At 32.8% G+C, this 27,896-nt stretch overlaps 1 protein-coding gene across 1 annotated transcript; it reads left to right on the top strand.

The window, feature by feature from the left end:
- LOC143390119 (meiosis-specific nuclear structural protein 1-like) lies at positions 1-27,157 on the top strand. The gene is made up of 8 exons (XM_076842710.1): positions 1-26; positions 11,025-11,127; positions 13,305-13,534; positions 14,109-14,325; positions 14,423-14,534; positions 22,992-23,008; positions 23,673-23,915; positions 27,050-27,157. Exons 1-8 carry the CDS (start codon positions 1-3, stop codon positions 27,155-27,157), a joined length of 1,056 nt encoding a protein of 351 aa, XP_076698825.1.
- Positions 27,158-27,896: the final 739 nt, after the last annotated feature.

Raw genomic sequence — 27,896 nt, 5'->3', positions numbered from 1 at the left:
ATGAGACAACAAGTAAGAGAAAACAGGTATTGTGGTTTCTACTAACTGTATTTATTTAGTCAATTTACTATTAAACTTTTAAGTAATTCTTAGCACCTGAAAGTGAAATTTCTTTGTTTAGATCATTGCATTTATTTAATATTTTGCCTGGAAATATTGCTTTAAATCCCAGAATATTCATTTGAGAAAATAAGTTGTATTCATAGAAGTAATTGTTGAATATTTAATAAATATCAGCCCTTTCTGTTCTTTCCATTAAGCACAAATTTTAAAATGACTTGTTACAAAAAACAGACTTACTTATTTCTAGAATAGATTTCTATTTTTTATTAGTTTATTTTATTCATACATAATACTAGGGTTCACTTTGACCTATAAACATGAAATGTAAGTCCCCAATACTTCTCCTTTCCCTTCCTTCCTCCCTCCCCCCCATTCCCTTTCTCTACTTCACTGGTCTTTCTTTTATTTATTTATAGTTTTTTTTTTGTAATTAGTACTTTGTCAATATACATAAAAATGAGCTTCACTATGGTATTTCATATATTTAGATAGGAAATTTGGTCAGATTCATAGAATAGATTTCTTAATGTTTAAGATTAAATGACTTTTTAGGGACAGCCATGTCACCTGCTGATGAAAACTTATGGCCAACTTAATGTTCATTCTGTTTCTGTATAGTTGAATATATTGGAAATTTACTTCGATAATTGTTCCTTTTATTTCAAAGGACTTCTTTGTGTATCATAGGAATCATGGATGAGCTTCAGGGATTTTGAGCCTCATTAAAATATATATTCAGTAAATATATTGTATTTTTCTGGATCTACAATTTAATCATATTCTCTAAAAAATTATTAGTCCCAGGGGAGGAGGTGGGCTTAAAATTACTGCCAAAATCTATATGCTATACTAGTCTCAAACTATCTTTTTCAAGTCCTAATTCTCTAATAATTTTTAGCTATCATTTATGGCATTATATCACTTGAAGATGAAGCAAATATTTCCCCATGCCTTTTTCGAATTCACTGATAATAAGAGTTAAATAGAAGAGTTGTCCACATCTAGCATTGCAGATTAGATGATTCTGATTTTTGTTCCCTCAGAGAAAAGAGTCTGGAGAAAATGTAAAAATAAGAACCAGGAAAGGAAAGAAACCAAACTGGTGAGCCTGGCATTTGTAGCTGCATTTCTCCTGGAGGCTTCTGCTGTTACTGAAAACATAACTGAGAGTTATACAAAGCAGAGCTTGGCTGATAAACTCATGGCAACATGTTCAATACCATTCATCAAGTTTTACTCTTAAGTTCTTATTCCTTAATAATACAATTTAATTAGATTTTATTACATAGGCATGATGGATATCTTGTGAAAGATTAGTGTAGAATATCTAGAATAAAGCATGGAGAGATAAACGGATAAAAAATACAGATAAAAACTTAAAAGAAAATATGGGCTATGGTGGAAAGTTTTAACACACATAATTTTAGTCCTGGTTGCACAGATGAAAGACAATGATGTAGAAGCATTATTTGAAGAGATACTGGTCAAGAATTTTGAAAAAATGATACAAGACATAAAGTCTCAGTGTCAAACACACAAAATAATAAAAACTCTACCTAAACTCATCCTTGTCAAACTTTTGAAACCCAACAATATAAAATAATAGTAATTTTTAAAAGGATGGGGAATGTAGATCAGTGACAGAGGACTTGCCTAGCATACCAAAGATCCTGGATTCATTCCCCGAACTGTAAAACAACAACAAAATACATAAAAATAATAAAGCAGCCAGACAAAAAGGCTATTACCTTCAAATAAGCAATAATAAGAAATATCACTGAATTTTGAACTGAAACAGTAAAAACTAGAAGATGATTGATTTGAAGAGCTGAAAAAAATTATAGCTCATCCAGAATTCTATATTTTGTGAAAAAATCTCTTCAGAATTAAGGGCAGAATCAGTCAGTTGGATATTCTTTGAAACTGAATATGTTCACTTATCAGTGACAGAATTTTCAAGTTTTATTTTTTATTTTGTGTGTGAGCCATGCTGACATTTTGACAGACATGCAGAAATAGATTATTTGTTAGATTGATGTATTTATCTGCAAATTGGCAGGTCTAAATTCAGGGAACTTTTTGCTGTGGTGCTTAAAATGTATCATAAGCAATTCAGAATCACCTATATTAAAATTAGGCTCTTTATTTTTTTGAAACAAATACTTGTTTTTATTGTTAAAATTTTAACTACACTGCCTGGTCTCAGTATAGTTTTGATGTACATTTCTCAATTAATGAAGTGAATAGATTCCCTTCATTATATCCATTTTATACAATCATTTTCACCAAAGGAATTTTAAAATACATGTTTCTTAGATGCAGGAAAATATTCCCCCCTCTCATTTTTTATTGGTGCATTATAGTTCAACACACTGAAGGGATTTTGGGGGGTGATACAAAGGATTGGTCCCAGGGACACCTAACCACTGAGTCACATTCCCAGCCCTTTTTATTTTTTATTTTGACACAGGATCTCACTAAGTTGTTTAGGCCCTTCCTAATTTGCTGAGACTGACTTTGAATTTGCAGTTCTACTGAGCTGCTACCATTACAGGTGTGCACCACTACACCCAACATTTGTTGTTACATATTTGTGTATGCACACAATATACAATATAACAACATAATTTGGCCAATATCATTCCCTGGCAGCTCCCCTCTTCTTCCCCACCTCCCACTCCCCTCTTCCACTCCACCTCCCACTACTTTCCTTTATTGATCTCCTTTTGATTTTCATGCCTGCACATTTTCCTTTCTCCTTTCTAGCTTCTGCATGTGAGAGAAAGCATATGACCCTTAACCTTGTGAGTTTGACTTATTTCATTTAACATAATTGTCTCTAGTTCCATCCATTTTTTTGTAAATGACATAATTTCATTTTCTTTATGACTGAATAAAACTTCATGATGTATATATGCCACATTTTCTTTATCCATTTATCTACTGAAGGACACCTGGGCTGTTTCCATAGTTTGGTTGTTGTAATTGTGCTGCTATAAACTTGAGTATGCATCACTGTAGTATGATGACTTTGATTCTTCAGGATGAATACTGGGGAGTGGTATAGCTGGGTCATAAGATGAGTCTATGCCTCGTCTTTTGAGGAACCTACATATTGATTTCCATAGTGGTTGTAGTAATTTACAATCCAGCTGCTGGCATAATAAAATTATTTCTTTTCTTCCATATCCTCTCCAGCATTTAATATCTTCATTTTTATTATTTACATTCTTGATGACTGCCATTCTGACTGGTATGAAATGAAATCTTAGTGTAGTGTAGGGGTTTTTCTGCAGAGTCAGGGTACTGACACTGGTATATAACCAAGGAGCACTTTACCATTGAGCTACATCCCTAGCCCTTTTTAAATTTTTATTTATTCTGAGACAGGGTCTCACTAAATTGCTTAGGGATTTGCTAAGTTGCTGAGGCTGGCCTTGAACTCATCATACTCCTGTCTCAACCTCCTGAGTCACTGGGAATACAAACATGCACTACTATGCCTAGCCTCAGTGTAGTTTTGATTTACATTTCCCAATTGCTAATCATGTTGAACATTTTTTTCATATATTTGTTGGCCATTTGTACTTCTTCTTTTGAGAAGTGACTTTTTAATTCATTTGGCAATTTATTAATTGGGTTATTTGATTCTTTTTGGTGTAAAGTTTTTTAAGTTCTTTGTACATTCTACTCCTCTGTCAAAAGAGTAGCTAGCAAAGATTTTTTGCCATTCTGTAGGCTCTCTCTTTACACTCCTAATTGTTTTCTGTGCTGAACAGCTTTTTAATTTGATGCTGCCCCATTTATTAACTCTTGGCATTATTACCTGAGCTTTAAGGGTCCTATTGAGAAAGTCATTGCCTGTGTCTGTATGCTACAGTGTTGACCCTATGTTTTCTTCTAGGAGTTGCATAGTTTCTGATCTAATTACTTGGTCTTTGATCCATTTTGAGTTGATTTTTATGTAGTGTGAAAGATAAGGGTCTAGTTTCATTCTTCTACATATGAATAACCAATTTTCCTAGCATCATTTGTTAAAAAAGGTTATCTTTTCTCCAATGTATGTTTTTAGCATGTTTGTCAAGGATCAAGTGACTGAAGGTGTGTGGGTTTGTCCCTGTGTATTCTGTTCTGTACCATTGATCTGTGTGTCTGTTTTTATGTCAGTACCGTGCAGTTTTTTAATATAGCTTTTTATAAAAACTCTAGGTGTGGACTTTCTAATGAGTTTCCCTGGTAGACAGCATTTCTCATGTGTTGATACAACTCAGTAATTTACTAAGTGAACCACACATGTTATGTGAGATGCCACTGAGAGAAGACTTTTGGAAGCATGCACCTGGTTTCCTCTGGATTTCACCCATGTGCCTTCTTCCTTTGCCAATTTTGCTCTGTTACCTTTCACTGGAATTCTTTATAGTAGTTGAGTAAAACTATATGCTGAGTCCTGTGTAGCCTCTTAGTGAATTATCCAACGTGGGGGTGGTTGTGGAACCCCATCATAGAAGCAAAAGGAGAAAAAAGAGAACACAGAACCAAGGACAAGTAGAAGATACTGAGTTTGTCAACTTAAACTCAACTCTATTAGTAGTTATGGTAAACATATTTGAACTATTTACCAAAATAGATGACATATTGTACTGAAATGAAAGCATAACAGATTGTCAAAGGATTCAATTTACACATAGTATGCTCTCTGATTAAAGTGGAATTACACTAGATAACAGAAACAAAAATATTACCACAATGAAAGACCACTTCAACCACTTCGACAATGAATTACATAAACAAATCCAAGAAGCAAAAGATCAGTTATACAGGGAGATAGAGGTTATAAAAAACAAACAAACAGAAATCCTATAAATGCAGGAAGCATTAAACCAACTAAAAAACTCAATTGAGAATACTACCAGCAGAGTAGAACACTTAGAAGATAGAACATCAGACAATGAAGACAAAGTATTTCAACTTGAGAAGAACATAGACAGCTCAGCAAGACTGTTAAGAAACCATGAGCAGAACATCCAAGAAATATGGGATAACATAAAGAGACCAAACTTAAGAGTCATTGGGATACAGGAAGGTATAAAGGTCCAAACCAAAGGAATGAGCAATCTATTCAATGAAATAATACGAGAAAACTTCCCAGACTTGAAGAATGAGACAGTATCCCAAATCCTAGAAGCCTATAGGATGCCGAATGTGCAAAATCATAAGAGATCCACACCTAGACACATTATAATGAAGATGCCCAACATACAGAATAAGGAAAGAATTTTAAAAGCTGCAAGAGAAAGGAAGCAGATTACATTTAGGGGTAAATCAATCAGGATAACAGCTGATCTTTCAACACAGACTCTGAAAGCTAGAAGATCCTGGAATAACATATTTCAAACACTGAAAGAAAATGGGTTCCAACCAAGAATTGTGTATCCAGCGAAATTAAGCTTCAGGATGGAAGATAAAATTAAAACCTTCCGCGATAAACAAAAGTTAAAAGAATTTGCAGCTAGAAAACCATCTCTTCAAAACATCCTTGGCAAAATATTACAGGAAGAGGAAATGGAAAATATCAATGAAATCCAACAGCGGGAGGTAGTACAGTAAAGGGAGGGGATAATCAAAGAGGAAAACAAACCATGTTTAGTAATATAAATAAACAAATATGGCTGGAAGAACAACCCATATCTCAATAATAACCCTAAATATTAATGGCTTAAACTCACCAATTAAGAGACACAGGCTAGTAGAATGGATCACAAAACAAGACCCAACAATATGCTGCCTTCAGGAGACGCATTTGATAGGAAAAGACATACATAGACTGAAGGTGAAAGGTTGGGAAAAATCATATCACTCATATGGACTTCGGGAACAAACAGGACTGTCCATACTCATATCAAATAAAATAGATTTCAAGCCAAAGTTAATCAAAAGGGATAAAGAGGGACACTACATCCTGCTCATGGGAACCATACACCAACAAGACATAACAATCATAAATATATATGCCCCAAACAATGGTGCAGCTATGTTCATCAAACAAACTCTTCTCAAGTTCAAGAGTCTAATAGACCACCATACAATAATCATGGGAGTCTTCAACACACCTCTCTCACCACTGGACAGATCTTCCAAACAAAAGTTGAATAAGGAAACTATAGAACTCAATAACATAATTAATAACCTAGACTTAATTGACATATATAGAATATACCACCCAACATCAAGGAGTTACACTTTTTTCTCAGCAGCACATGGATCCCTCTCAAAAATAGATCATATATTATGTCACAGGGCAACTCTTAGACAATATAAAGGAGTAGAGATAATACCATGCATCTTGTCTGATCATAATGGAATTCAACTGAAAATCAATGATAAAAGAAGTAAGGAAAAATCATGCATCACTTGGAGAATGAACAATAGGTTACTGAATGATCAATGGGTTATAGAAGACATCAAGGAGGAAATTAAAAAATTCTTAGAGATAAATGAAAACACAGACACAAAATATCAGAATCTATTGGACACATTGAAAGCAGTTCTAAGAGGAAAATTCATTGCTTGGAGTTCATTCCTTAAAAAAAAGAAAAAACCAACAAATAAATGATCTAATACTTCATCTCAAAATCCTAGAAAAAGAAGAGCAAAACAACAGCAAAAGAAGTAGAGACAAGAAATAATTAAAATCAGAGCTGAAATTAATGAAATCGAAACAAGAGATACAATTGAAAAAATTGACAAAACTAAAAGTTGGTTCTTTGAAAAAATAAATAAAATCGACAGACCCTTAGCCATGTAATGAAGAGAAGAAGAGAGAGAACTCAAGTTACTAGCATACGGGATGAAAAAGGCAATATCACAACAGACACTTCAGAAATACAGAAGATTATCAGAAATTATTTTGAATCCTTATACTCCAATAAAACAGTAGATAGTGAAGGCATTGATAAATTTCTTAGGTCATATGATCTGCCCAGATTGAGTCAGGAGGATATTGACAACCTAAACAGACCAATATCAATTGAGTAAATAGAAGAAACCATCAAAAGACTACCAACTAAGAAAAGCCCAGGACTGGATGGGTATACAGCAGAGTTTTACAAAACCTTTAAAGAGGAACTAATTCCAATACTTTTCAAGCTATTTCAGGAAATAGAAAAAGAGGGAGAACTTCCAAATTCATTCTACGAGGCCAACATCACCCTGATTCCTAAACCAGACAAAGACACTTCAAAGAAAGAAAACTACAGACCAATATCTCTAATGAACCTAGATGCAAAAATCCTCAGTAAAATTCTGGTGAATTAGATACAAAAACATATCAAAAAAACTTGTGCACCATGATCAGGTAGGATTTATCCCTGGGATGCAAGGCTGGTTTAATATACGGAAATCAATAAATGTTATTTACCACATCAATAGGCTTAAAAATAAGAACCATATGATCATCTCGATAGATGCAGAAAAAGCATTCGACAAAGTACAGCATCCCTTTATGTTCAAAGCTCTAGAAAAACTAGGATTAACAGAAACATACCTCAATATTGTAAAAGCAATCTATGCCAAGCCTCAGGCTAGCATCATTATGAATGGAGAAAAACTGAAGGTATTCCCTTAAAATCTGGAACAAGACAGGGATGCCCTCTCTCACCACTTCTGTTCAACATAGTTCTCGAATCACTGGGCAGAGCAATGAGACAGACGAAAGAAATTAAAGGCATAAAAATAGGAAAAGAAGAACTGAAATTATCACTATTTGCAGATGACATGATTCTATACCTAGCAGACCCAAAAGGGTCTACAAAGAAACTATTAGAGCTAATAAATGAATTCAGCAAAGTGGCAGGATATAAAATCAACATGCATAAATCAAAGGCATCCCTGTATATCAGTGACAAATCCTCTGAAATGGAAATGAGGACAACCACTCCATTCACAATATCCTCAAAAAAAAAAAATAAAATAAAATACTTGGGAATCAACCTAACAAAAGAGGTGAAAGACTTATACAATGAAAATACAGAACCCTAAAGAGAGAAATAGAAGAAGATCTTAGAAGATGGAAAAATATACCCTGTTCATGGATAGGTAGGACTAACATCATCAAAATGGTGATATTACCAAAAATTCTCTATAGGTTTAATGCAATGCCAATCAAAATCCCAAAGGCATTTCTTGTAGAAATAGATAAAGCAATCATGAAATTCATATGGAAAAATAAAAGACGCAGAATAGCAAAAACAATGCTAAGCAGGAAGTGTGAATTAGGCAGTGTAGCAATACCAGACTTCAAACTATACTACAGAGCAATAGTAACAAAAACAGCATGGTACTGGTATCAAAACAGGCAGGTGGACCAATGGTACAGAATAGAGGACACAGAAACCAATCCACAAAATTACAACTATCTTATATTTGATAAAGGGGCTAAAAGCATGCAATGGAGGAAGGATAGCATCTTCAACAAATGGTGCTGGGAAAACTGGAAATCCATATGCAACAAAATGAAACTGAATTCCTTTCTCTCGCCATGCACAAAAGTTAACTCAAAGTGGATCAAGGAACTTGATATCAAATCAGAGACACGGCGTCTGATAGAAGAAAAAGTTGGATATGATCTACATACTGTGGGGTCGGGCTCCAAATTCCTCAATAGGACACCCATAGCACAACAGGTAATAACTAGAATCAACCAATGGGACTTACTGAAACTAAAATTTTTTTTCTCAGCAAAAGAAACAATAAGAGAGGTAAATAGGGAGCCTACATCCTGGGAACAAATCTTTACTCCTCACACTTCAGACAGAGCCCTAATATCCAGAATATACAAAGAACTAAAAAAATTAGACAATAAGATAACAAATAACCCAATCAACAAATGGGCCAAGGACCTGAACAGACATTTCTCAGAGTAGGACATACAATCAATCAACAAGTACATGAAAAAATGCTCACTATCTCTAGCAGTCAGAGAAATGCAAATCAAAACCACCCTAAGATATCATCTCACTCCAGTAAGATTGGCAGCCATTAGGAAGTCAAACAACAACAAGTGCTGGTGAGGATGTGGGGAAAAGGGTACACTTGTACATTGCTGGTGGGACTGCAAATTGGTGTGGCCAATTTGGAAAGCAGTATGGAGATTTCTTGGAAAGATGGGAATGGAACCACCATTTGACCCAGCTATTCCCCTTCTTGGTCTATTCCCTAAAGACCTAAAAAGAGCATACTACAGGGACACTGCTACATCCATGTTCATAGCAGCACAATTCACAATAGCAAGACTGTGGAACCAACCTAGATGCCCTTCAATAGACGAATGGATATAAAAAATGTGGCATTTATACACAATGGAGTATTACTCTGCATTAAAAATGACAAAATCATAGAATTTGCAGGGAAATGGATGGCATTAGAGCAGATTATGCTAAGTGAAGCTAGCCAATCCCTAAAAAACATATACCAAATATCTTCTTTGATATAAGGAGAGTAACTAAGAACAGAGAAGGGACGAAGAGCATGAGAAGAAGATTAACATTAAACAGGGATGAGAGGTGGGAGGGAAAGAGAGAGAGAAGGGAAATTGCATGTAAATGGAAGGAGACCCTCAGGGGTATACAAAATTACATACAAGAGGAAGTGAGGGGAAAGGGAAAAAAATATAAGGGGGAGAAATGAATTACAGTAGAGGGGGTAGAGAGAGAAGAGGGGAGGGGAGGGGGGAGGAGGGATAGTAGAGGATAGGAAAAGCAGCAGAATACAACAGACACTAGTATGGCAATATGTAAATCAATGGATGTGTAACTGATGTGATTCTGCAATCTGTATACAGGGTAAAAATGGGAGTTCATATCCCACTTCATTCAATATGTGAAATATGATATATCAAGAACTATGTAATGTTTTGAACAACCAACAATAAAAATTAATAAAAAAAATTACCAATCTTTGTAGATTAGTATATTTTCAAATGTATTTCAAAATAACCTTTGGATCAAAAAATAATAATAAAAATTTAAATTAGAAAGTATTTTCACTGATCATGAAAATACCTCATAGTAGAAGTTGTGGGATTGGAGTGACATTAACAAAATAGCAACATGGGCAGCTCCAAACTCCTGTTCCTCCTCACCTCTTTCCCTACCAGAAACATCAAAAAACATGGAGAAATAGTCAGAACCAAATTTATAAAAACTCTGGTTAATATCCAAAGATTTATAGCAACCAAGAAAATATTGAATCAAGAAAAAGGCACCTTAAAAATGGTAGGAAAGTTTTGTGGTACGTTTATTCACCCTTGTCGGATCTCCTCCTAGCTCCAAGGCAGTCTTTAAGCCCATGTTCCTAGTGAGACCTTGCTCCCTGGTTTAAGGAGGTAGCAGAGCATACTTTATTTACAATGTACTGTTTTTGTCTGTTCTAACTTGCCTTGAGGCTACCTGAAGGATTAACACAAAATTTTCATCTCTGTTTGACCTAACTCAGAACTCATTCTGGTTGGAAGAAAAATTCATATTTCTGATAAAGATTTAATATTCAGAATATATAAAGAAAAATGATAATTCACAACAAATACCAAACAATCCTATTAAAACAATGGCTAAAGCACTTAAATAGACATTTATATCAAGAAGATACACAATAGGTGATAAGCACATGAAAAGATATTCAACATTATTAGTCACTAAGAAAATGCAAATTAAAGCCACTAAAAGGTGTTATTTCATCAGTTAGGCTTGTTAAAAACAATGGAAAATAACAATTGGAACCCTCAGACATTGCTGATAGGAATGTGAGTCATCCATTAAGGAACTAACTTATTTCTCCTATGGATCTAAAATAATACCAGTTGTATACTATCTTTGAGAAAATTTAAAATGTCGTCACTTAATTTTCTGTGGAGCTTAATTCTCTTAAGAATCTGCAGATTTAAATTTGACTTTTTTTCCCCACAGTATTGAGCTCAGAGAATTGGAGAAGAAATTAAAAGCACCTTACATGAATAAAGAAAGAGCAGCCCAGATTGCTGAGAAGGATGCCATTAAATATGAGCGAATGGTAATGTTGTTTCTGGTCACTTTTTTTGTTTTTATTTATGATACTAAAAACAAAGAGTCCTTTTTTTTTTTTAAATTGTTGCATTCTGTAAATAATTTACACTGCACGATTTCCAAATACTGGTATACCTTTCAGATTCTTAAGGTATCCAAAATCTTCAGTGATTTCATTGGAAACATTGTTTAACTTAATATTAGACTCTTTTAGCTGAAAACTATATTTTTTGCATGTTGATTTATATTTTGATAATTTTGTATAGGAAACTTGTCTGTTTTACAAAAGCAGCCACTTTCTCAAGTTTCTATTTGTTCCCCTTTTCTAACTCCTCACATGCTACTCAGTTAAGGGAAAGAAATGTAATACAGTATAAATATAAAGTACAGTTCATAAGTTAACACAAACAGGGTATACCTTATCTCTTGAGTTTGTATCATCACACAGAAAGGCCAATTATATATGAATGTATGTACACATAGATATGTATATCAACATAAATGTGTTCATACAGTTATAGAGGTGATATCAAAATAGTTAACTAGTGCAGTATTCATTAGGTATAGATGCAGGCTATAAATGGTATATATGTTTTGTGTGTGTATATATATATATACATTTGTAGAAATAAATATAGCATGCTATTAATAATGAAAACCTTAGGTATAGCAGCTGGTAGGAAAATTTGAGAGGCTTCATTGCCTCTATCCTGTATTTGAAAGGTTGAAAGGATATCCTCTGTTTGAAAGCATAAATTCTATTCTTTCAAAATAAACTAGAACACAATGTATGATTTGTACAGTGGTTTGTAGTTTTAATTATCCTGATAGTTGAGGTTATTCAAGATCATTATAGATATTCTAATCTGATTTCTAAAAGAATTGCTGCTATTTTCTAAGTCAAAATTGATCCACAAAATTGAAACCAAATATTCCTAGGACTTGGCCTAACTAGGTGTCAGATATCTAGGTACTAGTATTTGGCCTTGTCTCTCTGAGCTTATGTTTTCTCATCTATAAAATAAGAACAATATATTTCTATAAGTATGTTGTAATCTGTACATAAAAGTTTTTTTTTTAAAGAATTTAGTCAACATGTACAAAGAAAAGTGTAAAGAAATTTTGGTTAAGATACATTAACAGGGTACATGTTATAAGCATTAATTATATAACAAATGACATTTATCATTCATATTTTAATCTGCTTTTTATATTTGATGCTGTTAAAGCTATGACGTGGACCAGGTGCAATGGTACATGCCTGCAATCCCAGCGGCTTGGGAGGCGGATGCAGGAGGATCATGAGTTCAAAGCCAGCCATAGCAATTTAGCAAGGCGCTAAGCAACTCAGAGAGATCCTTTCTCTAATAAAATACAGATGGGTCTAGGGATGGGCTCAGTGGTCGAGTGCCCCTGAATTCAATCCCTGGTACCCTACCCACCCAAAAATGCTAGGATGTGATCATAAAGGCAAACATTAATTTTAAAAAATGCTCCATTATATTTAATTTAAACATATTATGTTAAATGATTTGAAATTGCTCAAAAGAATTAAGGGGTTTAATCCACCCAAGAAAAGGATTGTCTCTAACTTAGTGGGAATAGTACAGAGTGAGTGTATTCAAACTGCAGAAAACAGGCACAGTAGCATATATGACCCTTTCAAGTAAAAGAGATTACAAAGGGCCTTTAATTCATGAGAAAGAAAAAACTCAAGGGCTCATGGCAGGAAAGAAAGCTTCAACTAGGAGAAACTTAATAGCTGATAAGAGTCATTTAATAGCAGACCTGTATGAAAATGGTAGTACCATCTTGATTCCAAATAGCAACTGATACTATGAAAAATTAAAATCGAAAATCAACTTATAACAAAAGAAAAAGATCACTACTGCTTTCACAGTTTAAAATGGTTACTAATAAAGTTCTCATAATTTTTATTACTGTTTTTCTGGTACAGACTTATTGATTATCCTTATCAGGTATTACCCACGCATTTCTAAGGTCTGACTCATCGTTCAGACCCTTTAGGTCACAATGACTTTCTTTTGACTTTTTTACCTAGACAGCTGAAAAATTTTATTTTATATAACAGGCTTTATAATGTTCAGTTACATTTATTTAAAGTATTCTATCATACTGGTTTCAGATTTGAAAAGAGAAAGGTAAATTTTGTTTTAATATCAGAAACGTGATGCTGAAATAGCCAAGACCATGATGGAAGAGCAGGAGAGAATGATGAAGGAAGAGCATGCTGCCGAAGACAGAAAAAACAAAGTGAAAGCACTGTACTGTCTTGACTTGGAGAAACAACTGGAAGAACAAGAGAGAAAAAAGCAGGAAGCTTATGAGCACTTGCTGAAAGAGAAACTCATGATTGATGAAATTGTTAGGAAAATCTATGAAGAAGATCAAATGTAAGTTTGTCATGGAGACTTAAAATTCTTAATGCCTGAACGTTTACTTCAGATTGATCACAGGTTTGTTGTGAAGAGTTGAAGCACATATAACAGTGTGAATACATAGTAGATGCTCAATAAATATTAGTTATGATCACAAAAATTGAGACCAGTTCTTCTTTATCTTTGTCAGCATGATTGTTAATAAGTATCTCATAATTAATAAATGCTTATTTACTGACTAAATCTTTGTTTCTTAAATATATCCATATCATATGTTATGGGACATGTTTTCTGATAAATTTCCTTAGTAGACAGTTTAATAGTAGACTACAAGGCTCACATTAATAGGTCATAGCCTTTCTGAAATGAGATGCATAAAACTCCATTAGTAGGTTAAAAGAGAAGTACAGTAGTATTTTATCCAGAGAAAATTTGTAGTGTTATGTAATAGGCATTTGTTGTATTAATGAACAAACTGTAAATAGGGAAATTGTTTCCCTATACATTATTATTAACAGAAGGAACTTTTTATTTTTTGATATTTTATTATTTCTTTTACTATAAAACTATATCTGCTATTGTTCTTTAGGGAAAGACAACAAAAATTAGAAAAAATGCATGCAACTAGAAAATATATTGAGGAGTTTCAGAAAGAGCAGACTATCTGGAGAAACAAGAAACGTGAGGAGATGGAAGAAGAAAACAGAAAAATTATAGAGTTTGCCAACATGCAGCAGCAAAGAGAAGAACATAGGATGGCAAAAGTTCAGGAAAATGAGGAAAAAAGGCTGCAGCTTCAGAATGCGGTATTAAAATAACCACTTCTCTGACACTGGTGAATTTCTGAAATAATTAGGTATCGAATTTGGATCCTATAAATATATATATTTTTTAATTTAATAGCTGACTCAGAAATTGGCAGAAATGCTGCGGCAACGTGAAGACCTGGAACAAGTACGACAGGAATTATACCAGGAAGAACAAGCTGAAATATACAGGAGGCAACTAAGAGTAAGTTTCAGATATTAAAAGAATTATTAATAGAAGACTATAATATTGAGATGAAGTGGTAGAATGAGTAAATTTAAACCCAACCTATTGATAATCGCACTCTAGGTAAATGGTGTAAACAATGCAGTTAAAAGACATTTTCAAGTTGAATAAAAAAGCTTCACTCAGAGAACAGTTCATAGACTGTATCATAAAAAGTGTAATGTAACTGTGTTGTCTATAATCAGCACAATTTATGTATGAAGACAACATGTAATTTAAAGCAAAAAGAGAAAAACATACTGCATAGACCCTAGTCAATTAAAAGCAAGTTGGAGTGCCTATTTTAATATAAGACCAAGTCAACTTCAGAACAAGGATTTTTGTAAGATTAATGTAGTGGATATAATAGTTCTAAAGGCATATGAACTTAACTAACAAACCTTCATAATACATGAAGCAAAACTGACAGGTTTGAAAAGAGAAATAGACAAATACACAATCAAGAGTTAAAGATTTTAATATTCCTTTCTTATTAATATATAGACTAAGTGGTCTGAATCACAGGTTACAGTGCTGAGCAACAATGTCAGCAAACCTGACCTGACATTCAGAGAATACTTCACCCAAAAGCAGCAGGATACAAATTCCACTCAAGTACAAATAGAACATTCACCAAGACAGACATATTCTAGGACATATCTAATTCTCAATAAATTCACAGGGTTTTAAAACATACCAAGTATGTTTTCTGACTACAGTATAATTAAATTAGGAATCAATATTTAGAATATACCTGTAAAATCCTTAAAAATATTTTAAATAAACAATGTACTTCTATATAAGCAGTGAGCACAAGAAGAAATCATAGTGGAAATTAGATTTTTCAAATTGATGATAAAAGAAGTGTATACCAAATATGTGTGAAGCTGCTAAAGCAGTACTTAATGGGGAGTTCATGTGTTTTAATAAATATGTTAGAAAATAACAATAATGAAAAATTTGTGATCCTAAGTCTACACAAAAATTTGTATATTAATGTTCATAGCAGCAGCATTCATAATGGCTAAAAGTGAAAATAACCTAATGAACTTATAAGCAAAACATATCCATGTAGTAGAATATTATTCAATGATAAAGAAATGAAGTGCTGATATGTGCTAAAGTATTGATGAAACTTTTAATTTTTTTCTTAATTTTAAAAATGTATCTCAGGAATGTTATATAAATGGGAAGAAATAAATATGTAACCTTTTGAGAGTGGTTCTTTTTTGCTGAGCATAATTTCCTGGAGACTCATTCATGTTGCCCTTTATCAATATTTTGTTCTGTTTATTATTGAGTAGTATGTCTTTGATATGCATGTACCAGTTCATTTGGCATCTGGAATGTCTCCAAGTTTGGGCTCTTACAAATACAATACACCTGCTATAAACATTCAGGTATAGATTTCTGCATAAACATAAATTTTCATTTCTCCTGAGATAAATGCTCAAGATTACATTAGCTGGGTTTTGAGATAACTCTTGTTAGTTTTGTAACTGCCAAACTGTTTTCCAAAACAGCCATATCATTTAACACTCTGACTAGCAATGTATGAGTGATGCAATTTCTCTGCATTCTTGCCAACCTTTGGTGTTTTCACTATTTTTTAATTTTAGTCATTTTAATAGCTACGTAGTGATATCTTATTGTAGTGATATCTTGTTTTAGATATCTTATTGTAGCATCTCCCTGATGTCTAATGATGCCAACATCTTTCCATATGCTTACTTACCATCTTTTTCAGTGAAATATTTCTTCTTGTCTGCTGATTTTCTAATTGAGGTGTTTGTTCATTTGTAGAGTTTAGAGAGTTCTTTTTGTATTCTAAATACAAGTCCTTTGTCAAGTAGGAAGTTTACAGATATTTCCTCCTGGTCTGTAAGTGTCTTGTCATCTTCCCAACAGTCTTTCTCAGGCCAAATGTTTCAATTTCAATAAAGTCCGGTTTGTCAATTTTTCCTCTATGAGTCATGAGTTTTTGGTGTCAATTCTTTGTCTAGATTCTGAAGAATTTATTTTTTCCTAAAAGTTTTTTATTTGCATTTTTATTTTTTAAATTTGTGATTTTCAGTTAATATTTTTTACAAGGTAAGAGACATAGATTGAAGTATAATTTTTGCCATTGGATGTCCAGTTGTTCTACACTATTTATTGGAATGACTCTCTCTAACACTTGAGCTGCTTTTGCACCTTTGTTAGAATACAATTGAGCTTTTTGAATGAGTCTAAATCCTGAGACCTCTTATTTTGTTCTCTTCACCAATACCACCCAGTTTTGATTACTCTAGCTGTATAGTAGTTCTCCAGAATTGTTTTAACTATCCTAGTTCTTTTACCTTTCTGTATAAATTTTGGAATAAACTTGTCTCTGTCTGCAAATAACCTTGCTGCAAATTTGGTAGAAATCGCATTAAGTCTGAATATCAACTTAGGGAGAATTAACATGTTCTATCTTCTAGTACATGAGTACAACATAGCTCCCTTTATTTAGATCTCTGTATTTTTTCATCAGTGTTTAAATAGTTTTCAGCATACAAATCCCATTTTAGTGTCCATGAATTCATTGCTAGTGAGTTGATTTTTTTATGTTGATCTTGTATCTTACAATCTTGCTAAATTGACTTATTAGCTGTGTCTTCTATGAATAGAGACAATTTATTTTCTTCCCTTGTAATCTGTATACCTTTGATTCCTTTTTTTTTTTTCGCCTATGTATTGGCTAATATTTCCAGCATCATTTGCTAGCATTATGTTGAATAACAATGTTGCCCATCTTAGGGGGAATGCATTCAGTCTTACACCGTAAAGTATAATGTTAATTGTAGAGTTGTAACAGATGCTCATAGGGTCATATGCTTTTTCTTTAGCCTGGAGAACTACATCGATTGATTGTTGAGTACAAAACCAGCCTCGTATTCCTAGAATAAATCCCACTTGATCATGGTGAATACTTATTTTAAATGACTGAATTCTATTTTATAATACCATGTTAAGGATTTTTGCAACCATATTTGTGAGGAATATCAGTTTGTAGTTTTCGTTTTTTATACTGACCTCAAGGTGATTCAGCTTCATAAATGAATGGGGAAATGTTTCTTCCTCTTCTATTTCTGGAAGAGATTATAAGGAATTTGTATTAATTTTAATTTGTTAAATGTTTATAGAATTTTCCTTTGAAACCATATTGGCTTGGATTTTTATTCTGAGGGAGTTTTAAATGATTAATTCAAACTCCTTGATAGTTACAGAGCTATTCAAATTATCTTTGATATTTGGTGAGATTTGGTAGCTTGTGTTTCTTAAGAAAGTGATCCATCTTTTTCTAAGTTGCCAGATTTATGTGTGTAGAATTGTTTGTAGTATTCCCTTATTATCTCTTGATGTCTGTAGGTCTCTACTGATATCCTATGTTTCATTCCCAATACCCGTCATTTATTTATATATTTATTTTTGATTAACTGTATTAAAGGTCTTTCAGCTTAACTGATTTTTTTTTTAAAAAACAGCCTTTTGTTTCATAAATTATTATCTTTTTGTTTTCTAATTTTAAATCCATTAGATTCCAGGTCATATATTTATTATTTTCTTTCTCTTGCTTTCAGTTTACTTTACTTCTCTTTTTGTAGGTTCTAGACGTAGAAGCTGAGATTATTTTAGACTTTTCTCACATGCATGCAATTAGTGTTACACAGGTTTACTATCTTTTATTGTTTTCAGAGTGTTCCATATTTTGGAGTGTTTGGACTTGGGAATATGTTTATGGACTTCACTGGTTGAGCATCCTTAATCTAAAAACCCTAAGTCAGAAATTCTCTAAAATCCAAATCTTGACATGCCAGCATGATGTGTAAAAGCTTTGGATTTTGGATATTGTATTTTTTGGATTAGGGATACTGAACCTGCATATGCATTTTCCTAAATGTGTGTGTGTATTTGGTGCTATAAATGTCTCTCAGTCCTTATTTAGTTGCATCTCACAAATTTTGCCACATCTTATTTTCATTAACTAAAATTTACTTATTTTTTTCTTTTTCTTCCTTTTCTGTACTGGGGATTGGACCCAGGGTTGCTTAACTACTGAGCCATATCCCCAGTTCTTTTTTATATTTTTATTTAGAGACAAGGCCTTGCTAAGTTGTTAAGGCTGGCTATGAACTTGCGATCCTCCTTCCTTATCCTCCCAAACCACTGGGATTACAGGTGTGTACCACTATACTTGGCTCTGATTTTTCTTAAGACTTCTTTCTTGATTCATAAATTATGGAGAATTATGCTGCTTAATTTCCAAATATCCAGATATTTTTCCTGCTATCTTTTTAGTTACTGATTTCTGGTTTGATTCAACTGTGGTCAGAGAACACATTCAGTTTGATCTCAATTTCATTAAATTTGTTCTGGGGCACTAGAGTGCATATTCTGCTCTTGTTGATTAAATAGTTTATACATGTTGGTTAGGTACTACTTGGTGATATGATGTTGACTCTCTCACATCCCTACTGATTTTCTGTGTTGGTTTTTCTGTCAAGTGTTAAGAGAGGGTTTATTGATGTCTCTAACATATTGTGAATTTGTGTATTTCGGCTTTCAGTTATATCAGTATTTTTTACATTGAGGTATAATTCACATGATATAAAATTTACCAGTTTAGCTATTTTAAATAAAAGTGTATAATTCAGAGGCATTTAGAATGTTCACAATGTTGTGAAACTATCACCTCTAATTCCAAAACATTTTCATTACCTGAGAAGGGTATTTGTGTGCATTCTCTTCTACCCTAGCCCCTGACAACCACTTGTCTACTTTGTGTCTTTATAGACTTTACTACTGGTTATTTCATATAAATGTGACCTTTTATGCTCAGCTTTTTTCTTTTAGCATATTTTTTTTCTTGTGCTGAAGATTGAACCCAGAACCTTGCAAATGCTGGGTAATCTGCCACTGAGCTGCATCCTCAGTTCTAACATTACATTTTTAAAAGTCATTCATGTATCAGTAATTCATTCCTTTTTTGACTAAATAATATGCATTATATAGACATACCACATTTTGTTTATCCATTCAACAGTTGATTGTTTTTGTTTCTACCTTCTGACGTTTTTGAATATTGCTACTATGAATATTTGTATACAAGTTTTTGTTAGAACGCCTTTAAAAAATTATTTTGGGTATATTCATAGAAGTGGAATTGCTAGGCCATTTTGTGTGTTTGGGTGGGGGGGTCTGGAGACTGAACCCAGGACCTCAGTCATGCCAGGCAAGAGTTCTGTTGCTGAGCTATCTACCTCAACCCCAGTATGGTAATTTTGTGTTTAATTTTTTTATGAACTGCCTAACTTTGCTTTTTACAAAGGCTGTACCATTTTATATTCTCATGCTAATAATGTCTGAGGGTTCCAATGTCTCCACATTTTTACCAAATCCTGTTATTTTATTTTTTAATATATTAACTCAAAATGGGTCTCAGATATGAACAAAAAAGCTAGAACTATATAATTTACAGAAGCAAACACAAGAGGGTCTTCATGAAATTGGGAATGGCATTTGTTGATAGGTTAAAAGAAGGCATGTCTTTTAAAGAAAAATTTAGAGATTGGGCTTTTTCACCATTAATAACTTCCTAACATTTCTAGGAAAATGAAATGCAAACTACAGTATGGGATAAAATATTTCCTATATTTCAATCTTGCAGAAAACATTTATGTAAGTTGTAAAGAACACTTTACTGTATGTATACTGAAGTCTTTAAAGAATCCAATCTTTAAGTAAGCAAAAAGATTTTAACATATTCTTCACAAAACAAGATATATGTATGTAATAAATTGTATATAGTACTATTGTTCTGTATAATAATTTTCAGCTTTATCAAAACAATTGTTCTTTTAGATACACTGTTTCATTAGTGAGGAGGAAATTGATACATACATGTATTAATATAAAATACACTGCATGTATATTCTTGATTAACAACATAAATTGTAAAAAAATGTATAGACCCTTTAGAATATCTTAATGTAATTTACATACATAAGATCAAACTGTGCAGAAGAGTTAATGAAATGATAAATGAAGGCATATCATGTATTTATGAACAAATAGGAAGCAGATAGATTCAGGGTTATCACCAGATAAAGTAGAACATCAAACAAATCCCAAGTATTACAGATTAAAAAATATAATTGATACTGAAGGTGTAATAAAAGAAACATCTAATCTTCCATGTATCATTGCCTTGAAATACATAATTTTTAAAGCTGTTAGAAATCGAAAGGAAATTTACCAGCATAATGCAAGGTTGTTTAACACATCACAAGAAATTAGTAAGAAATATTTTAATCAACTAACTAAATATTCAAAAACATCTTTCTCGGTTATTGATTGAAGAGAAAAACTGCAACTATTCAGAGGATGCTATTTCTATATATCAAAATATATAAGATTTTATAATACTGATACCTGTGGCAATTAGTGAGAAGTTTTGTGGAAAAAAAATAGGCAGTGAACTTAGAAAAAGGATACAAATCCAAGTATTAGATCGAGAATGTATAAGGAAATAAAGATTACAAGTGGAAATTAACTAAGATTTGGAAAACACACTATCATCAATTAATCCAGTTGCTTACTATTAGGGAAAAACTAAGACATTTTATCAAAAAGAACATAAGAAAGAAAAAGTCCAAAAAGATTTAGAAAGGATAAGTGGTCTATCAAAGGAAATATAGAGATGATCAGGGGAAAAAAGAGAGGTTACTTATTCAATTATATATTAATGTGGAAATCTAAACCAGCTGATTTTCCAAATTAAAAATAATTTCAAAAAATGTAGTATGATCAGGCAAAATATTATGACGGATATCTCCTGCCTCCAAAATCTTTTGTGCCTTGCCTCATGTCCTCTTAATCCCACCTCCAATTTCAGTGACAGCTATGGAGAACTTTTATGAAAGCTTAGACTGACTCGGTGCTGACAGTTTCTGGGAGCAGAAAGTTAACATCCACATAACTCACAAGGTCCTGTCAGGACTGAGCCTCAGTTGTCCACCATGGTCACCAGCTCAGCGATGTAACCTTGTATGTTAGCTTTTCTTCCTTTTCTGTTTTACTGTGCTTGTCCCTCATTACTGTTTACTAGGATTATCTCCCCCATTAAAATATCTAGTCTTTGTAGGAGAATCCAGACTAGGAGATTACCTGAAAGTTCCCAGAGTCAAAGTAGTTTTATAGCAATTTATTTCAAGGTTTCAATAAACAGCTGTTTCTAAAACCACAGAATGGAAAATCATGCAGTTCATGGTATATAATTAGAATAATACTGATCTAGACTTATCAAAGAGTACAGGAACACTCTATATTGGAAATATTTTATTTTTGCCAAACATTTACCTGTTTTTTAGCTAGATGTCTTCACTATTGAATTGAACTAAAATTTTGTATGGGAGATGGATTTCAGGAAATATCAACTATATTACTATATTAAATTTGGTATATATTACATTTCTGTATGCAGAGTGTTGTGATAAACTCTAGAGGAATTCCAAACCAAATGAGACAATAACTCTACCCTCAGTGAGCCTTCTACATAATACATAGCAAATAAACACAAAATATATATCATAGAAACATTTATGCAGCCAGCATCTCAATGAAAAACAAAATATGTCCTCTAGGAAATTATTTTCAGTGAGGACATATGACATATTATATATATATATATATATATATATAATATACAATTAGATGATAAATTGATCTTTTTAAATTAAGAGGCCAGAAAGGAAGATGAATATTAGACTGGAGAAAACTTTATAGACAGAGTAGGACTTCAAGGAACATAATGAAGAAGGGATAAAGAAGAGATGAATACTCAATGTAGCTATACATAGGAACAGTGTTGATAAAGCTGATGTTCACTTACTCCTACCCTCCCTTTTGGAAACAGTTGTTTTACTATATTATAAAAACTAAAAAGTAAAAACGACTCTTCTTTTAGTTAAGGTCTTCATATGACCTAGATTATCTCCCACACTTGTTTCCCTCCTTTTAAGGTGTGAAGATACAAGTGAGCAAAATGAGATAACAGCCACACCACAGGAAAAGCAGATCATTTGGGGGCAGTTTTGACAGCATTGTCATGGGGAAACCTTAGTTTTCTGGTCCTTTCAGAAGTCCTGTATGCGACACAATGACCTGTAGTAAATGTTTTATGGTCCCTGTTATTTGTAAGAACCCTCACCAATACAGTTGTTAAGACAGTTATTTTAGATGCATTGAGGATATTGGCTTACATGGAGCTTGTGCTAGAATTGGGCAAAGTTGGTTAGATTTTTAAAAAAGTAATTATAACTTTATATGTATATGCAAATTATAACTTTATATATAATAAGTATATATGTATACATATACATATAATTTTTTATAACAGTCGTAATTGAATGGACAGATGATAAAGCAAGACTAGTAAAACATAATTAGAATTTAGTTATTAGATATGGATGATTACTGTAAAATTTTTTAAATTTTTTGGTGTGTTTGAAATTTTTCATCAGTGTTTGGAAAATAAAACTTGGAGGAAAAGAGTTTTGCTGCTCCAAGTGAATTTGAATTTCCCTGAAAATTGTCTAATTGTCATTGTTAGATTATTGTTTTTAAATTTTAGAGAATTTTGAGAATGAAGAGAGTATTAGAAGACTAAAGTTGGATAAATGCAGCTTTGATAAACAGGAATTTGGAAACTGAAAAATACTTAGTGGTTTGGACAGCTGTTTCCGGCAAGTTTCTAGAATGAGTCATAGTTGGTGCACATTTCAGAGACCACAGATTAATACAGTCAGGTGTGCAAAATTAACTTTTTTCAAAGTGCTATATGTTAATTATGAGTATAGAACCAAGATCAGAAATATATACAGTAATAGAAGGCTATCCAAAGGAACATGTCCTTTATCCAAATAGTTTTAAATGGTGGGGCAAAGTGTCATAAAAAGGCATAATTTTTTTAGCTTTTCATAATTGACTTCATATTGTAGTATTAAGCTTAGCCAACTGTTTCACTCTTTGTAAATTGGATTTAAAAAAAATGATTACTAAATTAACTTATCTACATTATTTAGGAAAAAGTAAAGAGAAATTGAGAAAACAGAGAGAATTGAAGCAAGATTTTGAAGAACAAATGGCTTTGAAGGAATTAGTATTACAGGCTGCAAAAGAAGAAGAGGAGGCTTTTAGAAAAACAATGCTAGCTAAACTTGCTGAGGATGACCGAATAGAATTAATGAATGCTCAGAAACAAAGAATGAAGCAACTGGAACATAGAAGGGCTGTGGAAAAACTTATTGAAGAACGTCACAACCAGTTTCTTGCAGACAAGGTAAGAACAAAAGGTTTTTTGTTGGCACTCAACAGCAATCAACTTATCTGTTCATCCACTAAACATTTACTGAGACCTATTTATATGCCAGTGTTAGATATCTGTTTATCAATCATATGATATATTTTCTGACCAAGCATTTATTAAGGAATCAAACTATTTATTGGTGTTTTGTATGTGCTAAATATGGTTTGGTGTTGAGAACATAAAGGTAAATACAGCTAAGTCTATGTCATCTGTGAATTTATGGGCTTGATGGAGAGAAAAATACAAAAACTAATTATAAAGATATGTCACATGCATGTACTGTTATATAGATATGCATGGTGTTGTTGGCAGAGTAGAGCTGACAGGGCATGAGTACCTGGAATACTGTGTTAAGAAGCTGGACCTTTACCAGTGAGAGTCACTGAATGAGAACTGGGAGGTCAGACAAGTGTTGCATGGTCAGAACTCCTGCAAGCTGTGAAAAGGAAGGTATTTTGGTCACAGCAACAAAAGCCTAACACACCTTGGAAGCATTCCTAGATTTCCCCTCTTACTCAGTTAATGATTTTTAGTTGGTTACCAAATTGTACTGGTTCTACCTCAGCAATTACTCTGAAATCTAGTTCATTTGTAACTTTGTTCAGACATTCATTAGCATTCCCATAGACTAACTGAAATTGTCTTCTAACTGGTCACTTTGTAACACTAGTCTGTCTGCCACAAGTTACTAGGGTTTTAAAAGATCTCATCATGTCCCTCTCCTGCTTAAACTTCAGTGGACACTTACAGGGTAAAATCTCAATTTCTTAGCCTTGATATAAACCAGTCATGATTTTACTCTATACATTAAGGGACATGATTATTTATAAAGTACCTAGCAGTGTGCCTGATGTGTGATAAATACTTAATGTTAGGAAGCACAGTAATTAAGAAGACAGAAAGTTAAAAGATTTTGGAAATTCCCTTAAGGCTTTGAATCTTGCTTATAAAACTGTAAAACCAGTGACTGACTGTCCTCTCTTATGGCTTGGAGAGATAGTCAGCAAGACATCTACAAATGGCAATGAAATAAAACCACCTCAACATACCTTATATACAATCAGAGACATGATAAATTGTGGTATAAAGGTATATTAAGAATTGTAATGCAAAAAAAAAATAAAAAAAATTTTTTTGAGGCAGAAGATGGAAAAAAAGAAAGAAAACCACCTAATGCATAAATTGTAAATTATAAAATTTATGTCTTAATTTTTTTAAAAAATCATGGACAGCCCCAGTATGAGGTTGTGGACTTAGCTTTAAGTGTCAGGAAGATTGGGCCATGTTTTTGTTTTGACCTCAGGCAACAAAAAATCATCATTCCATTAGACTTACACTGCTAAGTGTGAGGTTCTGATTCTGCTTTTTAGAGTTCAGAACTGTTCCTAGCTAGTGTTTACTCTAAAGAGTTTTATAATTAGACAAAATCTGAAACTCCCCATAATTTCCTACTATGAGAGCTGTTCAGAATTTCTCTTAGATGGGTAAATAGGTTTCATGCTGTCTAAGTCATTTACACTATTTACCAGAATTTTTTTTAGGATATACACTTACTGTGACCAGTGTCCAAGGAAGGAAATTGCTATATTATACCTAAATGAGATACTCTGCATTATTGGACAAAAATCTAAGTGTGCTTTCCCCCAATATTACAGGAGTTTCTTACATCTCCCCTTTATTAAGAATGTCACAATTAGGATTAGAAATTGAATCTTATTAATGGTAGATGAGTGGTTAGTTTATTGTTCTCTCATATGAAAATCTACAAGTAGGCAATCCAGGGCTGAAATGGAGGTTGTGTTTCATGGTCTTCAGGGACTCAGACTCCTTTCTAGCTTTTCACTCTGGCATCTATGGGTGTAGCCATAGATGTGTATGATCTCACTCTGTGTGTATGATCTCAGCTAGATCTTTAACCTTTGTATCCATGTTTCAAGCAGAGATAGTGATAAAAGGTGGAAGCTTCCATATGAAGGTCACTTACATTCCACTGACTTTGTGGCCACAGCTGGCTATAAAAAAGCCTTAGAAGTGTAACTCAAAAAATAAAAATCAGGTACAACAATTTCATGGCAGATTCCAATACCCTATTTTATCTTAGAGACAAATTAATTAAAAGCAACTCAACCCTTGATTCAGTAGCAAGAATAATCAGTGAGTGAGAGTGTAAGTTTTTTCTCAGTTGAACATCAATGTTTTCTTATTCTGTAAAAAAATAAAAATTAGATCTAATATAGTAGATAAAAATATTTTGAGAAGCAGTTCCAGTTTTCAGTGGCATTGGATTCGCTGTGTGCCAGTATTCTTTTTTATATTTATCCAGTAATTTAGATGAGTTATTAGCTTATATAGAAGTTTGTTTTCACATACTCCATTATGGTTTACGTATCTTCGATGAGGAGTAGACTGAATAAGTAGTGACCTCAGTGTATTATTTCAAGGGAAAATTTAGCATTACTCTCAAGCAATTCCTGGTAGAGATGCATTACTATTTCAGTGATCTGCATTTTGTATCCTTCCCTATCCAATAGGCACATTTGGATACAGTTCCATGAGTCCCTAATTAAGACCTCAAACTTTGACCTACAGTCATAACATTTGCACTACATGGCACAGAATTTTAATGTGATTGAGTGTTAATAGTTTTTCCTGAGAAATGCTGGTTCTTCTTCTGGGATTCTTGCTGTTTCTCCTTTGCTTCATATGGACTTTGAAAAAATTTGATGTATATAAGAAAATATTTATCCTTTAGATTACTCTGTTTTATTCACTAATTGTTTTTGTCTTACACAGTAAACTGTTTTTACACTGTTTATTAGGAAATCATTCCTTTAATAGTTGGTATTGACATTTTGCTATATATACTTGTTTCCTTAAAAAATTGTAGTCATAACTATTATTCTTGTAACTTTAAAAAATGAAAAAACTTATGTGTGTACATACAAAATAGTATGAGATATTATGCACTAATATCTTTTGAACTTATTGTCACAAATAATTCATCAATTTTATCACCTAATTCACTGAAAGAACAGTTTTATTTGAAAACTTTTTAAAAAGATTAACATATTCTATGACCATTAATAAAACCTGATTTGCATTTCCAGCAATGTGAGCTGAAAGAATGGCAGTTACAGCAAAGAAGACAAGGTTGTATTAACAATATTATCGAGGAAGAAAGGCTAAAACTTCTCCAAGAACATGCTACAAAATAATTAGGATATCTCCCTAAGGTAAGTGAGATTAACTCAAGGTATAACCTTTGTGGCCTCTAATAGTGGAAAAAATGTGTAGTAGAATATCAGAAAATGAAGTTGTCACACATATCTTGCTCTGTTATAAAGCATTAGTGGAACTTTGGCCAGGCATTGAATCTCACCGGGATCATATTTAAACATCTCTAAAATGAGAGAGTTGGTCTTGGCACATTGAGCTATGAGATAATTTATTGAATTTAGATTTTAGGTTTTTTTCTCCCTTTTCAGCATCAGAGATCTAGAAATAAACCACCCTAAAGCAACCACAATATTTTATGTACCAAAGATAATAAATTATGTGAAAACATTGTAATTGGTAACACAATGACAGGCCTATGCTTGAACTGAGTTTGAGACAGATCTTTTCTATATTAGGAGGTTATAAGTAGGTCTAGGTAACTTTAATTTTTAAAAGTAATTTTAAAAGATCATAAATTTTCATAGATATCTCATAAAATAATGAGTTTCATAGGTCACCTCAACATTTGGACTCATATAATTAAAATCACCATACTTCAAATATATAAATCTATCTTTTGCTTTTTTACTAATGTCATAGAATCAAATGCATGTTTAATGTTCAGTCCAAAACTAAGGAAGAAGAAAGATAAATATATGAGTAATTATTGCCTGGCTTCAGGACCTTTTGGTCTAATTGTTTAGAATTAATGAAATTAGTTATGTTTATTATTATTCT

The sequence above is a fragment of the Callospermophilus lateralis genome, unplaced genomic scaffold (genome assembly GCF_048772815.1).
Source record: "Callospermophilus lateralis isolate mCalLat2 unplaced genomic scaffold, mCalLat2.hap1 Scaffold_147, whole genome shotgun sequence".
Taxonomy (NCBI): Eukaryota; Metazoa; Chordata; class Mammalia; order Rodentia; family Sciuridae; genus Callospermophilus; species Callospermophilus lateralis.
The sequence above is the reverse complement of the archived record's forward strand: the minus strand, read 5'-3'. Positions and strand labels throughout refer to the sequence as shown.